At 39.5% G+C, this 17877-nt stretch overlaps 1 protein-coding gene across 1 annotated transcript in view; it reads right to left on the bottom strand.

The window, feature by feature from the left end:
• Positions 1 to 252: 252 nt before the first annotated feature.
• ATRNL1 (attractin like 1) overlaps positions 253 to 17877 on the bottom strand; it is a 716619-nt gene continuing 698994 nt past the window's right edge. Inside the window, exon 29 of the mRNA XM_081268108.1 lies at positions 253 to 2158. Within this exon, the coding sequence (XP_081124234.1) occupies positions 2037 to 2158 (122 nt within the window). The 3' untranslated portion in view covers positions 253 to 2036. The remainder of the gene's footprint in view (positions 2159 to 17877) is intronic.

Raw genomic sequence — 17877 nt, 5'->3', positions numbered from 1 at the left:
CAAATTGGGCAACTGCTTTATTTTAAAATGATTATAGCTTTGTAATCACCAGTTTTGTCAATTTATTTTTAAATGAAAAAAATCAACATTTAAAGGGTCCAAAAAAAAAGGCGGATAATTTGTTTGTTTGTTTGTTTTAGGAGACATTTACAAACTTAGTCCACTGTTTTTTGAGAGAGAAAATATCATAGGGAAGTGAATCAACCAGCCCGCCCCTTGCCCCCAAACCCCCCACAGGCTATAGATAAAATTACTAAAATTAGTCTAAGAATTTGCATTACTTTTAATGCGTGGAAAATAGCAAAATTATCATGCCAACATAAGGAATAGATACTATAATTCATAAGTGCCTAATTATCAAAATAATGACAGTCATGGTTAGATGCAACCTAGCAATCTTTTATAAGATGCAACTACATATTATATGATCATTCCTGTTATATATTACATTCAATCCTCATCAAATTAAGCTATGTATAAATGGCATCTGAAATAGACATTTAATTTCACAATAGGGTCGTATTCCGCTACTGTACATCCATGGCATGCAATTAACTAGGCATTAACTGTAAAGTGTCATTACCTTCCAGAAATCCAAAGAACATGAAGAGTACATATATAGTACTAAACATCAATTAGATTTGAGTGACTTTCCTGTTAAACAAAACTAAGTTGTATACAGCAGCTTTGGATATTTCTGTCATTTTTCTTATATATTCTGTAGTCACCCCAAAGTCAAAAACTGCAAATCCAAATTGGATCTGTTAACGCTACAGAGCTTAATGAACTGTTGTCAGTATTAGGACACAAATGATTCTATGTTCCAAAATAAAATCTGTTTTATTTTAAGTTTTCTTTCTGCCATAATTCAGAATCTTGAATCATTAAGAATGTGCTGCGCGTGGCCAACAGTGGACTTAATTTTGAACTGTAGACTCACTCCCATGACACCGGTGTGTTCATGTTAGAAACAGGGGTCTGCTGAGGCCTGCCCAGCGATGCTCTTCTCTTTGTATATGCTATGTGAAATGGCTGGCAGAAAGGATTTGGGGGTGTCATCTCAAAATGCATTTCATAATATTTGTAAATGATAAATAAAATCTAGCAGCTAGAAGAGGAAGGCCCAAAGAAAATGACACGTTCTTATAAAAATGCAGATAGATCATTTAGGTCGGATCCAATGATTCCTAAGCAATTAGAAAATTACCATACTGGAGCAGAAGCTTGCACACTAAATTTCAATCTCCTCAGATTGTGGTATCAGAGGCTGTTTTTGGAAGGAGGGGAAAAATTGATTGCTGGACAGGCTTTTCCATGCTCTATCAGCTCTGATAATGACTTAGGCAGTTGGCATGGACGACAGGAATGTCCTCTACACTCAGAATTCTAATAAACCTCCTGTGAAGTTGCACATACACATCCAGACGGTTCATTCTGGTCTGCATTCCAGGTAGGTGGAAGACTGTTATGTTCTCAAATTGAGTTTGAACATGATATGGTCGTGTGAAATATTTAAATATCTTACCTACATGCTACTAAATCAAAAACTTGCTTTCACATTTACAAGATAAAACAGCATTTAAAGTCATTGTGATTTGTTCATTTCCTGTTCATATACAAGTGACCTAAGTTTGCTTCTGAGGCAAAAACTGTACAATTCTCATCATTCGGGCATTATAAAATGTCTTTCTTTAAAGTCTTGGGATATAAACAGTTGATTTATATGAATTACATATTTTTCATCTGCATTAAGAAACAATATACATCTTTTTCCAGAGTAATTTAACATCAGCTATGATAAGCCTAACAGTCATAAAAACTGACCCTATCACCTGTGACCACCAATACTGTTACTTTTATAAAACTTGTGAACATTCTTTGGCCACTTGGGACATTGCCCACTTAGAGGGAACTGCACTTGGGCCCTGGATCCTACAAAGATTGGCCTCCATAAAACCTGAGGCCAAAGGACAGCTTTAACGGAAGCCAGTTGTGAAGAAAATCAGTGTAGAATATGCAGGAGTGGTTTCCATTTCTCAGACACAAGTTCCTTGACGTGTGGAGAGGTGTTTTCGATTTCGGACCCCTGAAGTCTTGTCTTTATTATCTGAAGGCTTCTGCTGTGAAATATCTATCAGGGCACTGGCAATAGCAAGACCTGGAAGGGAAGGAGAAGGATATTTAAATGCTTGCTTCCCCATTTCTGAATGGCAAGCCCTGTAGCCCAGGGTCCTGTTCACTCTTGTTTTATGTTAGTTATGAAATGTCTTCCTGATCATTTGCCATCAAGTATTTTTCTGTTTTCTAAAATATTGCTTAACTTGGTCATGTGCACTTCACACTTGGACCACAAGGATCTAACAACATTAGTTGACTCTGACTCTGGACAGTCAAGTTCAGTGTTTGACCAACATCATGACCAGTGGTGCTCCCACACCCTCGTCTTTGTGCCTGAACACATTAGCTCTGGATGTATGAATAATTCTCACTGTTGATATAGATATTTTTTTTTTGTTTTACAAAGTTCATACAAAGATTTTTAAAAACCTGGAGCAGTTTTAGGTTTATAGAAAAACTGAATCAATATTGATACATGATTATCAACTGAAGTCCACAGTTGACTTTTTGGTTTACCCTTTGTGCTGTGCAGTTCTGTGGGTTTTGAGAAATGCCCACTGTCATGTGTCCCCCAATACAGCATCCCACAGAAAAGTTTCACTGCCCTAAAAATCCCCAGTGCTTCACTGAATCATCATACTCTTCCTCAAAGCCTCCAGCAGCTACTGATCTTCGCTTAAAGTCTTGACAGTTTTTCCCTTTCCTGGGTGGTACATAGTTGGAATCCGACAGTGTGGCCTTTCAGATTGGTTTCTTTCACTTAAAACTATGCACCTTCTATAGTTCGAATATTGAATGTCCCCAAAGGCCCGTTGTTAAAGGGTTAGTCCCCAGCGTAGTGCTTCTGTGAAGCAGTGGACTCTTCAGGAGGTGAGGCCTAGTCGGAGGTCCTTAGGTCACTAGAGGACTTCACTGAAGGGGACTGTGGGACCCTGGCCCCTTTCTCCTGGTTCCTGGCCATGAGATGAGCAGGTTGCTCCATGAAGTGCTCCCTGCCATTGCCATGCAGCATCCACCACAGGTCTGAAGTCTGCCTGATCATGGACTAGAGCCTCCCAAACAAACTATGAGCCAAAATAAACCTTTTCCCTTTATAATTTCATTACCTCAGGTATTTTGTTATAGGGAAAGAAAGCTGAGTAAACACATTTCAGGTACTTCCATATCTTTTGGGGAAATGATAGCTCATTTTCTTTTACAATGAATAATACTCTGTTATATGGATGTACCCTGATTTGTTTGTCCTTTCCCCTATTGAAGGGCATCTTAATTGTTCTTACTTCCAAGTTTTGGCAGTTAAGAATAAAGCTGTTATAAACGTCTGTGTGCAGGTTTTAGGTGGGCATAAGTTTTCAATTCATAAATACCTAGGTGTGCTACTGCTAGATCACATGGGAAGCCTATAACTTTGTAAGAAACTACCAAATTGTCTTTCAGAGTGGCTGTACCTTTTTACATTCAGCAATAAGGAGAGTTCCTGTTGCTCCACATCTTCACCAGCATTTGCTATTGTCTTCATTTTGAATTTAAGCAATTCTAATAGATGTGTAGCAGTGTGTCATGGTTGTTTTAATCTGAAATTACTAATGATATATGATGCTGAGCATATTTTGATGTATTTATTTACCATTTGTTTACCTTCTGTCGTGAGGTATCTGTTCATGTCTTTTGATCACTTTTAATTGGGTTGTTTTCTTATTGTTGAGTTTTAAAGTTCTGTGTACATTTTGGATGCTAGTCTTTTACCTGATAAGGTTTTGCAAATATTTTTTCCCATTGAGTGGCTTGCCATTTCATTCTTTTAAACTGTTTTTAACAAAAAAGCACCCCGAGGGCAGAGCTATGCTATGCACAAATGGACTTGGAAGAAAGACCACCTGTTGAAGTTTAGTTGATAAATCTCTTAGAAAAGGACTGTGGGTATTATTGGCAGAATATGATCCAAAATGGGTCTTCAGCTATCATAGGCAATTCTAAAAAAACATTGTGTTGTTATAGTAAATAATTGTTACTTTGTTTGCTCATTGATTGACAGGAACATTCAGTTAGAGACTGGGAGACAATAGACTTTACTAAACTTACACAAGCAATGATTCAACGGCGGACCCTGCCTTAGCGTAGCTACAAGTGAACCACTTCAGTTTCTGTCGATTCCCATCATTCTTGACTAAAACAAAATATCTCAAATCACCATCCTACATCACAGGGCCAGGCTGCTTAGGCTTGTCTAAGAAGTGCTCACTGAGGAACTTCTGACTCATTCTCTTTCTCCAAGGTCTTGGAGGCTTGACTTCCAAGTGAGCTGACCCACCCCAAGCCCTCACGGCCATCATCTCCACCTGTTGCTCTTAGATGAAGACTTCTGTTTAGGATCTAACCCCACAGAAGATGTCACTGAATTATTTTATCCCTGTAGGTCAATTTATTCTATGTAAGCTTCAAATATGATCTGGCAAGAACAAAACTCCAGAGATTTATGAATAGAAAGAAATGCCAACAGAGAGGAAGGTCATACAGCCTAGCCCAGGTGTCAGGGAAGTCGGGAGGGCAGAGATCAAGAAGTCTACAAAAACATGTCACATTGGGCCAGCAGGCTAAGGCCTGCAGATGACAGGCTGTTAAGATGCCTCAAAGAAGACCCTAGTGATCTTTGTGCCATTTTCATTCCTGAGGAAGGAAGCCTGACAGTAGAGCAGGGCACGGGGTGGGAGGAAGTGTAGCCAGCAGACATTAAGTCCCTCGTTTAAGATGCTCAGCAAAGGACAGAGACATACAGGCATATCTTCTTGGCAGAAGCAACAAGCCCAAGTGATATGATGTGATGATGCATGTGATTATATGAGCACATGTTCTTTTAAAAGGAAAAGGTAGACTCAAGTACATTTGGAAACAAAAGAGAAGGTATTGGGGGAGAAGGAGAAATTTATGGTGTCAGAGGGAAGGTTTCACAAAATTAATAATGATTGGTGGCTAGCCTAATAATTGTATACATTTACCTTTTAAGGCCTGCTGTGGAGTGGCTTACTTTTCTAGGATATTAAATATTATCCTGAAATACTTAGAGGTAGCACAGGTTCCAAGTTTAAATTAATATGGTGAGGTGAAGGACATTAATTATGCTCTATAAAATGGAGGTGAAGGACATTAATTTTTTAAAAATCACAGACTGTGTTTGTGCTAACTGAAAGTTCAGTTCAGGCAGACCTTAAGTTTCTCCAGCTCTCCTGGCATACTTCTGTCATAACTTACAGCTTCCTGCTCTTTCGTTCCTGGCACCATTTTACGCAGAGACAGCCAAATGTGACAAATAATGTATGTTTCCTTTAATGGGCACAGAGACCACTTACACTAATTTCAATGATCACAACATCCAAAGATGAAATCATTTTATTCATTAAACTATTGCATGACCTGGGCCAAAGAAGCTCTGAAAGATACTTTTCCATTTACATATGGCAGCAAATGTTGTTTTCCTGACAGAAGATACAGAGCCAGAGAGGAGTAAACAGTTTTGAGTTGCCAAAACAGGAAATTCTATGCTAATTCAAGGCTGTCACAGTATCTGTGTATTTCAGGGTATACGAAGTCCAAAGCCTAATTAAAGTAGTGTCTCTCACAACATGTCCTGGGTTTACTAATGATTCTGAAGCTTGGAGACACATTCAGCTGAAAAATCAGAAGTCATAAACCATATTTCAGTTCTTAATTTACAAATAAAATTGCAAATCATGCTGATTTTTTTTGTTTGACAGCTTTTTATCTTTTCCCTGTGAAAATGGGACAACCAACCACATTTTCAGGTTCTGAATAAATGGATATAAGTGGTATGTGAATGTCCACCCTGTGCCTTCACAGAGGACTCCCTACCCACTTGCTCAGGTCTTATCTTTTTGATGGGTCAAATGACAATTTCATTCAGATTTAAGCTTGAGTGCTTTACTAGATCAGTTTGTAACCCACCATGAGTTATCCTTCCTTATAAATCTTGTAATTTAATGATGAACGACACAATAATCCTACTAACCACATTGTGTGTGTACTTACCTAGAATGTCAACTTGAGGATAAATTTTTTGTTACTATTTTTGCATATTTTCATGTTTAAAACATGATGAACTTTACAAAGACAGAAAATAACTAGAACAATCAAGAAGTTCCCAGATCCTCTTTCGTCCTACAGGAGGACATAGTTACAAGAATCAAGGTTCCTGTCCTCCCCAACTGCAAAGTGTGGGCAGAACTCAGGGGGAGGGGGAGGAAGTCATTTCTGCCACTGCTCTCAGCACACTCTGTTATTGTAAGGAATCTAATTTTCTTAATTGATTTAAAGTCAAGTTAGTAGCTCTTTAAAACAGATAATATTCCCTCCCCAAATCCCTAACTGAACTCTATGTGGGGAAGAGACTGAACATACAGATAATGGCAAGACTATATAAAACAACAGAGTTCTGACCAGTCAGCAGTGACATGCTCAGAAAACCAACCCATTATCTACAATGACCATCCCAGGAAGCCAGCCTGCTATAAGTCAGACCAGTAGGAGTTCAAACTGCTATCTCTAGTAACAATCCATGAAGTCAAACAATAACCCTGGTAAGGGTGGGGGGGGGGGGTCCAGATGGCTTGCACTTGATTTATAATTGACATCCCTAATTTGTCCTTACTTCCAATTTAGGACAACCAGAGGGAGGGAAATGCACACCTAACCAAATGAGCAGAAGGCTCCACTTGCAGTTAACCTGCCTCCAGCTCCCCAGAGCCAGGTGCTCCAATCTCGACCCACCTGGGGCTTGCCTGCTTCTCTGAAAGCTTTCCCAAGCCTCTGTCTGACCTCAAGTGTTTGCCAAAACACAAGCGATGGTGGCTCACTCCCTCTCTATAACAAGCTCCTAATAAATAGCTTTTGCTTGTTTCCATTGTGTTGGTCTTGGTTTATTTCCACACTGGCAATGAAGAGATAAGGGCAACTTAAGGTCTTTCCTGGATTTTTCAAAAAGATACATATCGATAAAATAAAAGCAACCTAGAAGTAGTTTCATCTGGTGCCCCTTGAGGTGCGCTCTTTCTCTCCGGCTAGACGTCCCAAGGAGCTTTCCCCACGGGAGGTCTTCCAGGCCAGAGGAGCGCCTTGTGCCCTGGGAGGAGGCGCTTGGTCCCAGCCAGATCCTGCGCAGTGGCGCGTGCTGAGGCCGCGAGAGTTCCATTAAAATCAGGTCACTCCTGAAGATCATTTTTCAAAACGTCACACAAATCATCTGATGAAATCCACTTATTGTGTTCGCTAGGCCTAGCATAGTTCCTTGTTATCAAAGCAATACAATTAACTGGGGGAACAATTCATTATTTTAGACTGGCGGACTAAAGGAATTTCATTTACCATGTCAAGATGATGCACAGACGCTGCGGGCTAGCAGAATTTACATCAAAATATACCGGTAGATTCAATAAAAATGCTGGGGCTTAAAAATTTATTATAAACTTTACCTCTTTGTACCTTTAATTCTTAAATACCAGACACTGTGACATTTAGATTATTTAAATATGAAGTGTAAACCACGTAAGAAAGAAAGTCCATCTTCTATTTCCTATTCCATCTTCCATGGCCTCTTGGGGTGTCAAACTGGTCTTTGTCAATGCAGGTGGCTGCTCTAGGTCACCCAGGGCAGGTGAACTGTGAAGGAAGCAGGTCCCCTTGGAACCACCAGAATTGCCTTCAGCAAATGGGCACAAGTCAGTAGTCATAGGTTGGTTGCCAAAAGTCACCACAACTATTTTGTAAATAGGTAGAACAATGCAAACTCAAATCAGACCATTACTCACAGTCTTAAAGAAAAACAACATTTGCCTCCTAAAATTTAAGAACTTGTTATCTCTTTGAACAGGTGCAAATAGGCTCTAAAGAGAAAAAACATAAATGACTAACAGCTAAATATTTAAATGGTAAATACATCTTTTTCAATTGCTAAATTTACAACAAAAACCACCAAGGAAAAACATCAGGAATTTAGTTCTTATTAGTAAAACTCTGGTTCTCCCTAATGGAAGTGAAAGAGTAATAGTAGACTCTAGCAATAACAATCTAATCATAAAATTACTGATGTGTGGTTTTTTTACAATTATGCAGAACAATTAATAAGTACAGTAATAAAATACTGCACATCAAATGAAACTGCCTTGGAAAGAACATTCCTGCTTTCTATACAAACATAGCACTTCCATTTTACTTTTGAACAAAAGCCTTAGAGAAGTCATTGGTTTTGAAATGCTCTCCTCCCAAGTCTCTGCAAAAGCAGGCACCACTATATATTTTAATTTTCCAGGAAAACAGCTTCATTAGGCGTGAAAGGTTAATTGCAGGTTTAAGTGGAGTTCAGGGAACGGTGCGGGGTCTGTGGTGAATTGCACAGTCTGCGACTCGAAGACTGAATGAGTGCTATAAACTGTTTGCCCTGCTGAAATGTTTTACTACCTCATTTACTATCTGTCTTCTTTTACTGCTTGTATTTGTAGTTCTTCTAAACCTTTAATGGCTACAGTTTTATTTCACTGTAATCAGATTTAAATGGAAATACCATGCTGGGATGTTTAAATGTTTTTCCTCTGATTGTATATAGCCACATACTACTGATCGGAGTCCTGGCTATCCTTCACATGATTAAGAAAGTGACTTTGGGAAACTTTGATGTCACACAGACTCTCGCTATTGTGCAGACTTCATTTAACATTCAGTGTGGCCACCCTTGCCAATATACAGCGAGGTCTAGATGCATAATTAGAAAATACGCATTTCTATTTCAATTTATCTGTTGGAAGGCCAGCACAACTGAAGTCATTATTAGGCAAAACTCCAAAGGTTACATTGTTGGATAAAAATTGAAATGCTTCATGTGCTGAAGACACCAAAATGACAAATGGACTAGTCATATTTGTCTGAGAGTTTTAGGAAATGCTTCCCCTAACCTACTTAAAAACCTACTTAAAACCAATGACGGCTGCAGATGCCAGTGTTTAAATACAAAGAATCATCATATTTTGGTTATAAAGTTGTACTTGGCCTTCAACCCATCATAATATTTTAGAATTTCATTTAAAGACATGCTCTTCAAGTTGCAGAAACTGTAATCCTATCCTAGCACCACAGGCCCCTGATCTACCATTTCCTGTGATGTTGCTGAACACTCTCGAATAGGAACTCTTCCCCCATTGGTTAGGACATGCAAAGTAGATCATGGCCATTACTGTCTCAAGTCATTGTGAAATGAAAATCCTCATGGCTGCTAGCAAATTAAGCTTCTTTTAGATTTCATCAGTTCTAGTTTTAATTACATACTAAGAAATTTTATGTGGTTTGTTTGAAATATTTTTTTCATTTTTCTTTTCCTTTAGAAACTCAAAGAATCAGCCTTGCAGCTACCTTTCCACATTGGTATATAAATTTGGCACTCAACTGAGAATTCCCTCTTTTTAAGCAGAATGGGGCAATTTATTCTAGTATTTTCTTCTTTCAGTAAAAACCAACAGTTCTAATATATGATAATTCTTTCTTTTAAACCCTAGTCATCCTTAATTTGAATTAATTTAAGTGTTTATCATTCATTGAAGAAACTGGACTCTTGTAATACACAATGATGTCCATACTTTAGTTTCATTTGGCAGAAAATTGTATTTTAGTGTTTCTAGTGATAAAATGTCATTGGTTGCTTTACATTAAATGAAGTTATGTATGAGAAAGCATTTTATAAAATATTATAGAAAATTAGGTACTTAGTGGATTACAAGTACCCAGAAAACTCCAAAGTCCTAAAGATCAAAGTCATTTGAAGAGCAAATTGCTTCATTCAACAACTATTTCTTAGGTGCTGACTATATGCCAGGCTACTGTTCTTGTCCCTAAGGACAGATAAGATATAAATGATTCTGTCCCTCATGGAGCTTACAGTATAGGGTGACAAGCACAAGTGTTCTTTGGACCAAGTAATGGTGAAGATTAAATGTAAAAGGCTTAGATAAGTGCCAGGCACATAAGAGGTCAAAATGTCAGTTCCTGTCCTTCCCCACCACACCCTCATCATATCACCATCCTCATGTTGTCATGTAAGAGGGTAAAGCCAAATAGAAAGCAAATAAACAAAAACCTGAGCACCGGAAAATTTTACTGTATCCTGGAGTAGCATTCATCCATTTACTCATTCCAAAACCAGTGTGGCTATTGTGGGGCGAATGTCAAATAAGGGGGAATTGATAGAAAGATGGACTCAGAGACCCGAAGACAATATCAATGCAGGCAGCCTTGTCAGGATGGTGACACCATGTTCAGTTCTCCAGGCCAAGTTATTTCGATGCCTGGGATAAAAATTTGAGGATGTGCCCATGAAGACATATAGCACTTACGTCAGTTGCCCACTCTCTAAGGAATGTGGGAATGGCTGAAAGCTATAAGGACCCAACATTCCATAGAGAAAGCATTACTTAATGTCTATGCTATTGGAAATATGACCAACCAATCATTTACTTTTGTACTTTTTTCAGAGTTAATAAAAATGCTTTTCTACCATGATCTAGGTTTTTCCTCATAACTATTCTGTTGAAGTGGGTCAGGAAGCTATTTTTGTCCTAGTTTCACAGATGACCAAAACGAGGCACAGAGCTAGTGAGTGATCCATGGAGCTCACACAGTCGGGGGTGTGGGGGGACCTCAACCCAGGGCTCTGGGCCCTTGACTCCCACTCTGCTCACTTTGCAGTCCTGGGAGGAAAGTTGTGGCTTGAGCACAAGAATCTACTACAGGATTTGAGCCAAAAGAAAAACTAAAACTAGAAGAGATGTGGAATCAGTATGGTCAAAGGCAATAATTAATGATGATAGTAATCAAAGCAACAACAACAATAATAAAAAAACCCAATTCTGTCAACACTAGCTGAAAGTCTACAATAAACCAGGTGTTGCCTTAGGACTTTGTATCAATGTATGCAGATAGGAGTGGATGACAGTACTGGTAAAATCCATGAGCATGCACAGAGGGCATATCGCAGATAGAGTTGTAGTTGGTTGTTCTTAAAGAACACTAAGCTAGGGCTAAGATGCAAGAGCTCCTAGATTTGCTAGGAACTGCACAGTCACACACTATGTGAGGGAGGGATGAGGTAGGAGGAAAAGAAAGACAGGGGCAACAGCTCAAATGTGATTGTAGAAATTGAAGATTCCCAAGGGAGATGATCTCTGAGCTGAGTCAAGCCCTGGCGTGAGGGTATGGTGTGTTCTGGGTAGAAGGAGCACAAGTCCAACAGCACGGCAGGGAAAGGTATTTGAAAATGTCAGGACCTTTGCTGTGGGCAGAACAACAAGAGAAAATGGTGAGAGAGAAGCCAGAGAGGTGGGCAGAAAATGGTCCAAAGGATGGCCTCACATGCCAAACCAGGACATTGAGTTTTAATCTTTAAGGCATGTCGAGTCCTGATCTGATTTTTATTTCAAAAACACAACCCCTGTCGGTAGCATGGGAGAAAATGGGAGGAGGGAGCCAGGCTACTGTTATTAAACTGGATGGGAAAGCAGCCATCAGGAGAGAGAAGGGGGTGTGCAAGGTGGGTGTTTAGGAAAGGATTACTATGGAGCATGAAAATAGGGTGGAATCTGAGAAACTCAGTTTTCTGGCTTGAGACCCTGGTGCTCACCATCATATGATGAAAAGGAACACCCAGGGTGTTTGGGAGGCAGTGGCTCAGTTGTTTGGTTCTAGACTTAACAAGTCTAGAACATTCTAGGACATTCTTTTACAAGAACCAGAACTGACCTAAGGGACATCATGGGGGCTATCTAACTGGATATGTAGGGGTGAACCTCTGGAATGAAGTCTGTCTCATAGGGCTAGAATTGGGAGTTGTCTGCATGGATGGGATCTGAAGACTTTATAATTGCATAGGTGGGGGTAGTGCTAGCTGGTGTAAAGGTTAAAACCTAAAATCTCCATGGCTTAACAAAATAGAAGTTCATTTTTCACAATGCAAAGTGTTCCTGGTTGGTGTCAGAGTGTGCGAAGGGGGCACAACTCTGGCCTATATGTTATTCAAGGATGCAGACTGATGATATTTCTGTCATCTTTGACCCAGGTTGCTTTGAGCATTGACACATAGGTAGCTGGTGGGAGATGAGAGGGTAGAAATGATGTATCTCTCCTCAGACCACATTGGGTCAGAAAAGTCCACAACACCCTTCCAATGCCATTAGCAAATGTTGCTTCCTGGCAACACCTCTCTGCTAGGGGTGGGGAAAGAATCTGGCAGTCTCTGCCCTGGAGTGGATGAGTCCACCTTGATAGAATAGAGTGAGGAGGGAAAACTAAGCAGGTCACTGTTGGAGCAGAAGACAGAACACTAGGGTGGTGGGGATACCCCCACTGAAACTGGCTGCAGACTCTGTAGGAAGACTCAGCAGTAACTGGTTATAATCTGTGGGTCCTATTTCTGTTTGCAGCAATAGCTCCCAATTTCATGGCAACTCTAAGCCAGCAGAGTTTGTGGCTCCCAAACTTTTCCTGATTTGAAATTCAGAGCATCCCTTGAGAGACATCTCTTGGAAGGAAGTTGGAGTAGGTGGCTTCTAAGGTCACTTCTGTCTACAAACTTATAGTTGCAGCTGCCCTTCTATATAGCAGGCCATCAGCAAGGTCCCAGACATGGCTGTTGTCCCCTGTCACATGTGCTGTCATGTGGTGAAGTCAGGGACTTGCTAGAAATGTGCACTCGGTCTTACTAGTTAAGGATTTGGGAAGGAGTGGACATTTTTCTACAAGAGCCAGAACTGTACTGATAATATGAGCTATGGTTTGTACTTAGGTGAAGTTTCTATGATGTCAGCCATACTGGTCAAGAAACTGGCTGTGAGTCTCAAAGCAAAGAGGCTGAGATCTGATCTTAGCTCCAGCAATTTCTGAGCAGCCTAATAGAGCATACGCAGGTGTGTGTGTGTGTGTGTTTACATAAATTTAGTTTTCTAACTCTTTATGTTTTAGCATGATTTTTATCTTTATAACTCTGCCTATTCCTTTTGATTGAGAATACCTAAAAAATAGGGAGTATTTACTCTCAGGTCCCAATGTTTATTTATCTCAAGTAAGACAGGTGCTGGATCAATATTGCTTGAATGGGAATGGAGCAAGGTGCCATGGAGCTGTGTGCTGCTGAGGGATTGGATCCTGAAGAGAAGTCTCAGGTCTCCTTTACTCTAAAGTATGTGGAAATACAAGTCTGCCTCCTTCCATCTCTCTCATCTAGTACTTGGTTTCAGTGGGCAGGGTGGGGATAAGTCAGACTGGGGTGGGAACACCGTGGCACTCCTTGGCATCAGTGTGACTGGTTCATTGTGTCCACGAGGGTGACCCAGGTAAGATGATCCTGCAGGTGCCACTGTACTCCCAAAGTGTTGATGCCCCTTCCCAAGAACAGGACAGGCTACACTGAGAGAGAGAGAGAGAGGGGGGGGGAGAGAGAGAGAGAGAGAGAGAGAGAGAGAGAGAGAGAGAGAGAGAGAGAGATGACATAATTATGCTTCTGGCTCAGGATCTTGGTCCACATCATCTCTGAACAGGTTTTAATATTTGTGGCTGTTTGAACAAGATGGACGAAATACGAAAACAGCTGCCACCCTGGCTTGGTGTCAAAAGCCCTAGCAACTCAGCTCTCCCCAGATGCCCTTGGAGAAGCCTGTGGTATTTTAAACCATGTTTGGAATTCCCACCGCCAGCTCCCCCCAGCTCCTAAAAGGATCACTTCCCCAAGACACAAATTAGTTCACCTTTCATGGTCTTATCTTTCTTGGGAGATTTGGGCAAAATTACAGCTGACACACATGCTTTTTATTAGTTTGTTTTGTTTTTAGCTTAGATACCCATTTTCAAGAAATTACACTACAAATTTAAGTCAAGATTAAACAGTTTTTGGTGGCAGTGTGTCATTATTTTCTATAGCTTTTTTGTGAGAATATGGGGGAGTGTAGGAGACAGATACAAGGCTTACAATATGACCAGCACAGATATACGACAATGAATATTAAAAGGCAAGCTATCAACTAAAGCAATGAATTTTAGTCTTTTCCAAGATGATGTTTTTGCTCCTCTAAGCTCATAGCAGTATTTTAAAAGTTTCAACATTAAAATAAACAGAAAAATACAACTATCTCTGCAAAGTCAAAATATTATTTTAACAAATTCCATTAGTAAAGCAAATTTATGGCTTCTATATAAACACAGATTATGGCAAAAATGGGGGAAGAAAACTAAGTAAAATCATGCAAATCCTCACTCCTAGCCATTTAGATAAAATGGAAGGAAAAATGCTATAGAGAATCATGGTTTTTCCATTAATATTATTTTAAATTGCTTAGACCTTCCTAAAAGTTATTATAGATAACTTAAAGGCCAAAGGCATTTTAACAAAAACAGAGGTGTCTATAGCCACATTGATCCTTGATAAATCTTTGCAGAAGGAAAAGGCCGTATAGTTGGACAGTATGTTTCTCAAAACAGCCTTGAAACCCTTCTCTGATATTTGCTAAGAGATCCAGGACCCTGATAGTTCACATTCAATGCAGTAATTCAAAACAGGGACTTTTGGGAAGTAGTTTGTTTAACTGACCTTCTTTAATCTGATAGAGCTGGTATAAAAGAAACCTCCATTCTCTGAAACAATTTTGAGAATCTGAGTCTGTCCCATAAATGCTGACCTCCCTGAGTGGAAAAAAAAGTATCATTTTTGCTCTACTTTGCCTTTGGGAATAATCAAAGTGGCCTTTGAGCTACTATAAATTGAGAAGTGTCACAGAGTCAGCATTGGTGTGAAACTTTCAAACTCCACAGGCAGGTAAATCATAGAGGGAAGCAACTTTAGAGTAACTGGAACTTTCTGATGTCATATCCAGGGAGGTCAACTGCCCTGCATCCACACCTGGGTATCTACAGACAGGAGTGAATTCTCTTACCTGGCTTCCACAATCCCTGCCCACCTAACTGATTTGCCAAGTGAGTCTGAGAAGGGGCACCTTGCTAAGCACAGGTTCTTCGTAGAGTGGTGATGGAATGGGTTAAGAGATGGAGGGAGAGAGGCACTCTTATTATCATGTGTCATTACAGGATGCCACTGGGAAGAGAACCAAAATGTCATCTGTGGAAGAGAAGGGAGACTTTGCCCTCTTCATTAGGCATATTCAGTGTAGATGCCATCTACCTACTCTCTGTAAGTGCCTTAGCTGGCATGAAGATGAAAAAAAATTATTTTCAGGTCAATAAAGGAAACCTCTTGGGATCAATGGTTGATTAGAGCGAGATCTTCTGGGTTGTAGGCTGTGAGCTATGTTCTATAAAGGGTTTCAAATTAGTCTTGCTCTGAGGTCTGGGCGAGAGGCCAGTTCACCACCCAGCTGCCTCTGACTTTCAGCCCAGTGGTCGATGAGTTCCCATAATTAGAGGAAGTTTTTTTTTTTTCCAATAAGAAAAACAAACTTATTATTACATTTTAGAGGCATTAAACATAAGAACAGGTTAAAAATTATAATCTCATCAGATTCAATCCAAAATTTCTCATGTTAGAGAAATACAGATTACAATTTTTTGATAAAGTTATTTATAACTTGCCCCAAAACAATGTAAATGGGGATCTCGAAAGGACATAACTTATTTAAAATCAACTGGTAATTTTAAGTCTATGTCCTTTTTTGTAAAAATATATATTTAAAGCATTTTGACAAATCTGGATCAGAATTATCAGAACAAATGCAATTAGCACCCATTTTAACTAATTACATTTTATTCCAATTTAATTTTCTAGAGTTAGAAATAGCAAACCAGTTGTTTTTACTTCTTTGTCAGACCTAATTGAGAAGTGGATGGAGGAATAAAAATGCTGACCATGTGCCATGCACCAGAACACCAAAGGGCTACCTAATATTCCTAGAAAACCAGAGTAGTCTGCGGAAATGGAAAGAGCGCACAAAAAGGAGGTCCTGATGCTCATGATGACAGCACTCTGCATATGCGATGATAAGTAACGTCACCTGCACAAAATACTGAATGAGCTGCTGGAGACGAAATGTGGCTGTGCCTTTGAATAGAACTGCGTGTGTGACTGGCGTGGGCTCAGCTGGATATATTAACTCCACCAATTATATTCCAAATCTAATTTTAATTCCAACAAACCCAATGATTGGAGTGAAGGTAGCTGAACTGCGTGGCTGCTTGAACTGTGCAAATCAGAATCCAGTTGTGGCCTCCCCCCTTCATAGCATGTATGTGAGGTCATGTCCGGAGGGTTATGATCCCGCCAGAGGAGCTGTTCATTCTAATTCTGAGCACGGCCTTTATTTAGACACGTGATTCAACATGGCAGGGTCAACCTCTGGGGAAGGGAAAAGTCCAGCACATCCCTAGGATTACCATGGGATGTGACAGGCTGCTTAGCAACTTCAACTAATTGGGGGGAAAGGCCTGCTTAAAACAAGGAAGCAAGGGACATAGCACAACAAGAAAAGCATGGAGCACTGCATTCGAATGTGAGCTGCACTTGGCTTATCAGCCACAGCCACAGCCCAGAGCCCAGGCCCAGAGGAAAGGCCTCCCACACTTCCTGGAAGGGCCAGTGTTTTCATACACAAGAATCTATACCACATTCTACAGAAGGATTTAGAAACTATAGCACCAGACTTCAAATGGTGTGTCTTTCACAGGGCATTTAACCTTTCTCAAACATTTATATTGAATTGGCATTTCAAAAGTAAGGTGAACTGAAAAGAGAAAATATATAAAAAATTTTAAAATATATAAAAGCAATCTGCTCAACTTTCCATCATTAACATATTGACATATGTTTTGTTCTAGTATTACTCAAAATTAGCTTTCAGATAAAAGTTCATATTAATTATCCCATAATGTAATCTAATCACTGCTGACATTTTGAAAGAAGATGTTCAGACAGACAAGATAAAACCAAAAAGTGGGTGCAAAAATATTCCACGTGTTCATCACCAAAAGCCTACAACCCCCTCCACCAGTTAATTTTCTCACTCTATAGTGACCACATCCAAGGCAAATGCACTAACTGGACTCTGATCTACTCGGGCTGTGTGTTCTTCCCTACTTCACATTTCTCTGGTTCATAGGAACATAAGCCAAGATGATTTTGGATAATGTCAGCATTAATTTCATTATTTAATTAATTTTTATGACTTTTAGTATGAAAAATAAATCGTGTCAAAAGATTTATGCTTTAGATTTATCTTTTGAAGTTGAAATGATTAGTCCTAGAATTAAGTGAGCATTAACTCCAATGTACTGAATTTAACAAACATTGAAAAATTTAATATTACAAAAGGAACATTTAGGGGCTGGGGATGTGGCTCAAGTGGTAGCGCGCTCGCCTGGCATGCGTGCGGCCCGGGTTCGATCCTCAGCACCACATACCAACAAAGATGTTGTGTCCTCCGAGAACTAAAAAATAAATAAATAAATATTAAAAATTCTCTCTCTTTCTCTCCCCTCTCTCACTCTCTCTTTAAAAAAAAAACAAAAGGAACATTTAATATTACATAAAAATTCTAAATCCTAATAAGAAATTAATGTAATCAAACATAGTGTCTCTGAATTTTTCCTATTTGAAATGTGAGTATACATTAGCCACTACAGTTTACATTTAGTCAATATAAAAAGTTGAAATTTCCTTTTGCTGAAATGAGTTAAAACCAAGCATAAATGTGATTGTGGTACAGAAAGCAA

This window comes from Spermophilus citellus (genome assembly GCF_964194105.1).
Source record: "Spermophilus citellus genome assembly, chromosome: 15".
Taxonomy (NCBI): Eukaryota; Metazoa; Chordata; class Mammalia; order Rodentia; family Sciuridae; genus Spermophilus; species Spermophilus citellus.
The sequence above is the reverse complement of the archived record's forward strand: the minus strand, read 5'-3'. Positions and strand labels throughout refer to the sequence as shown.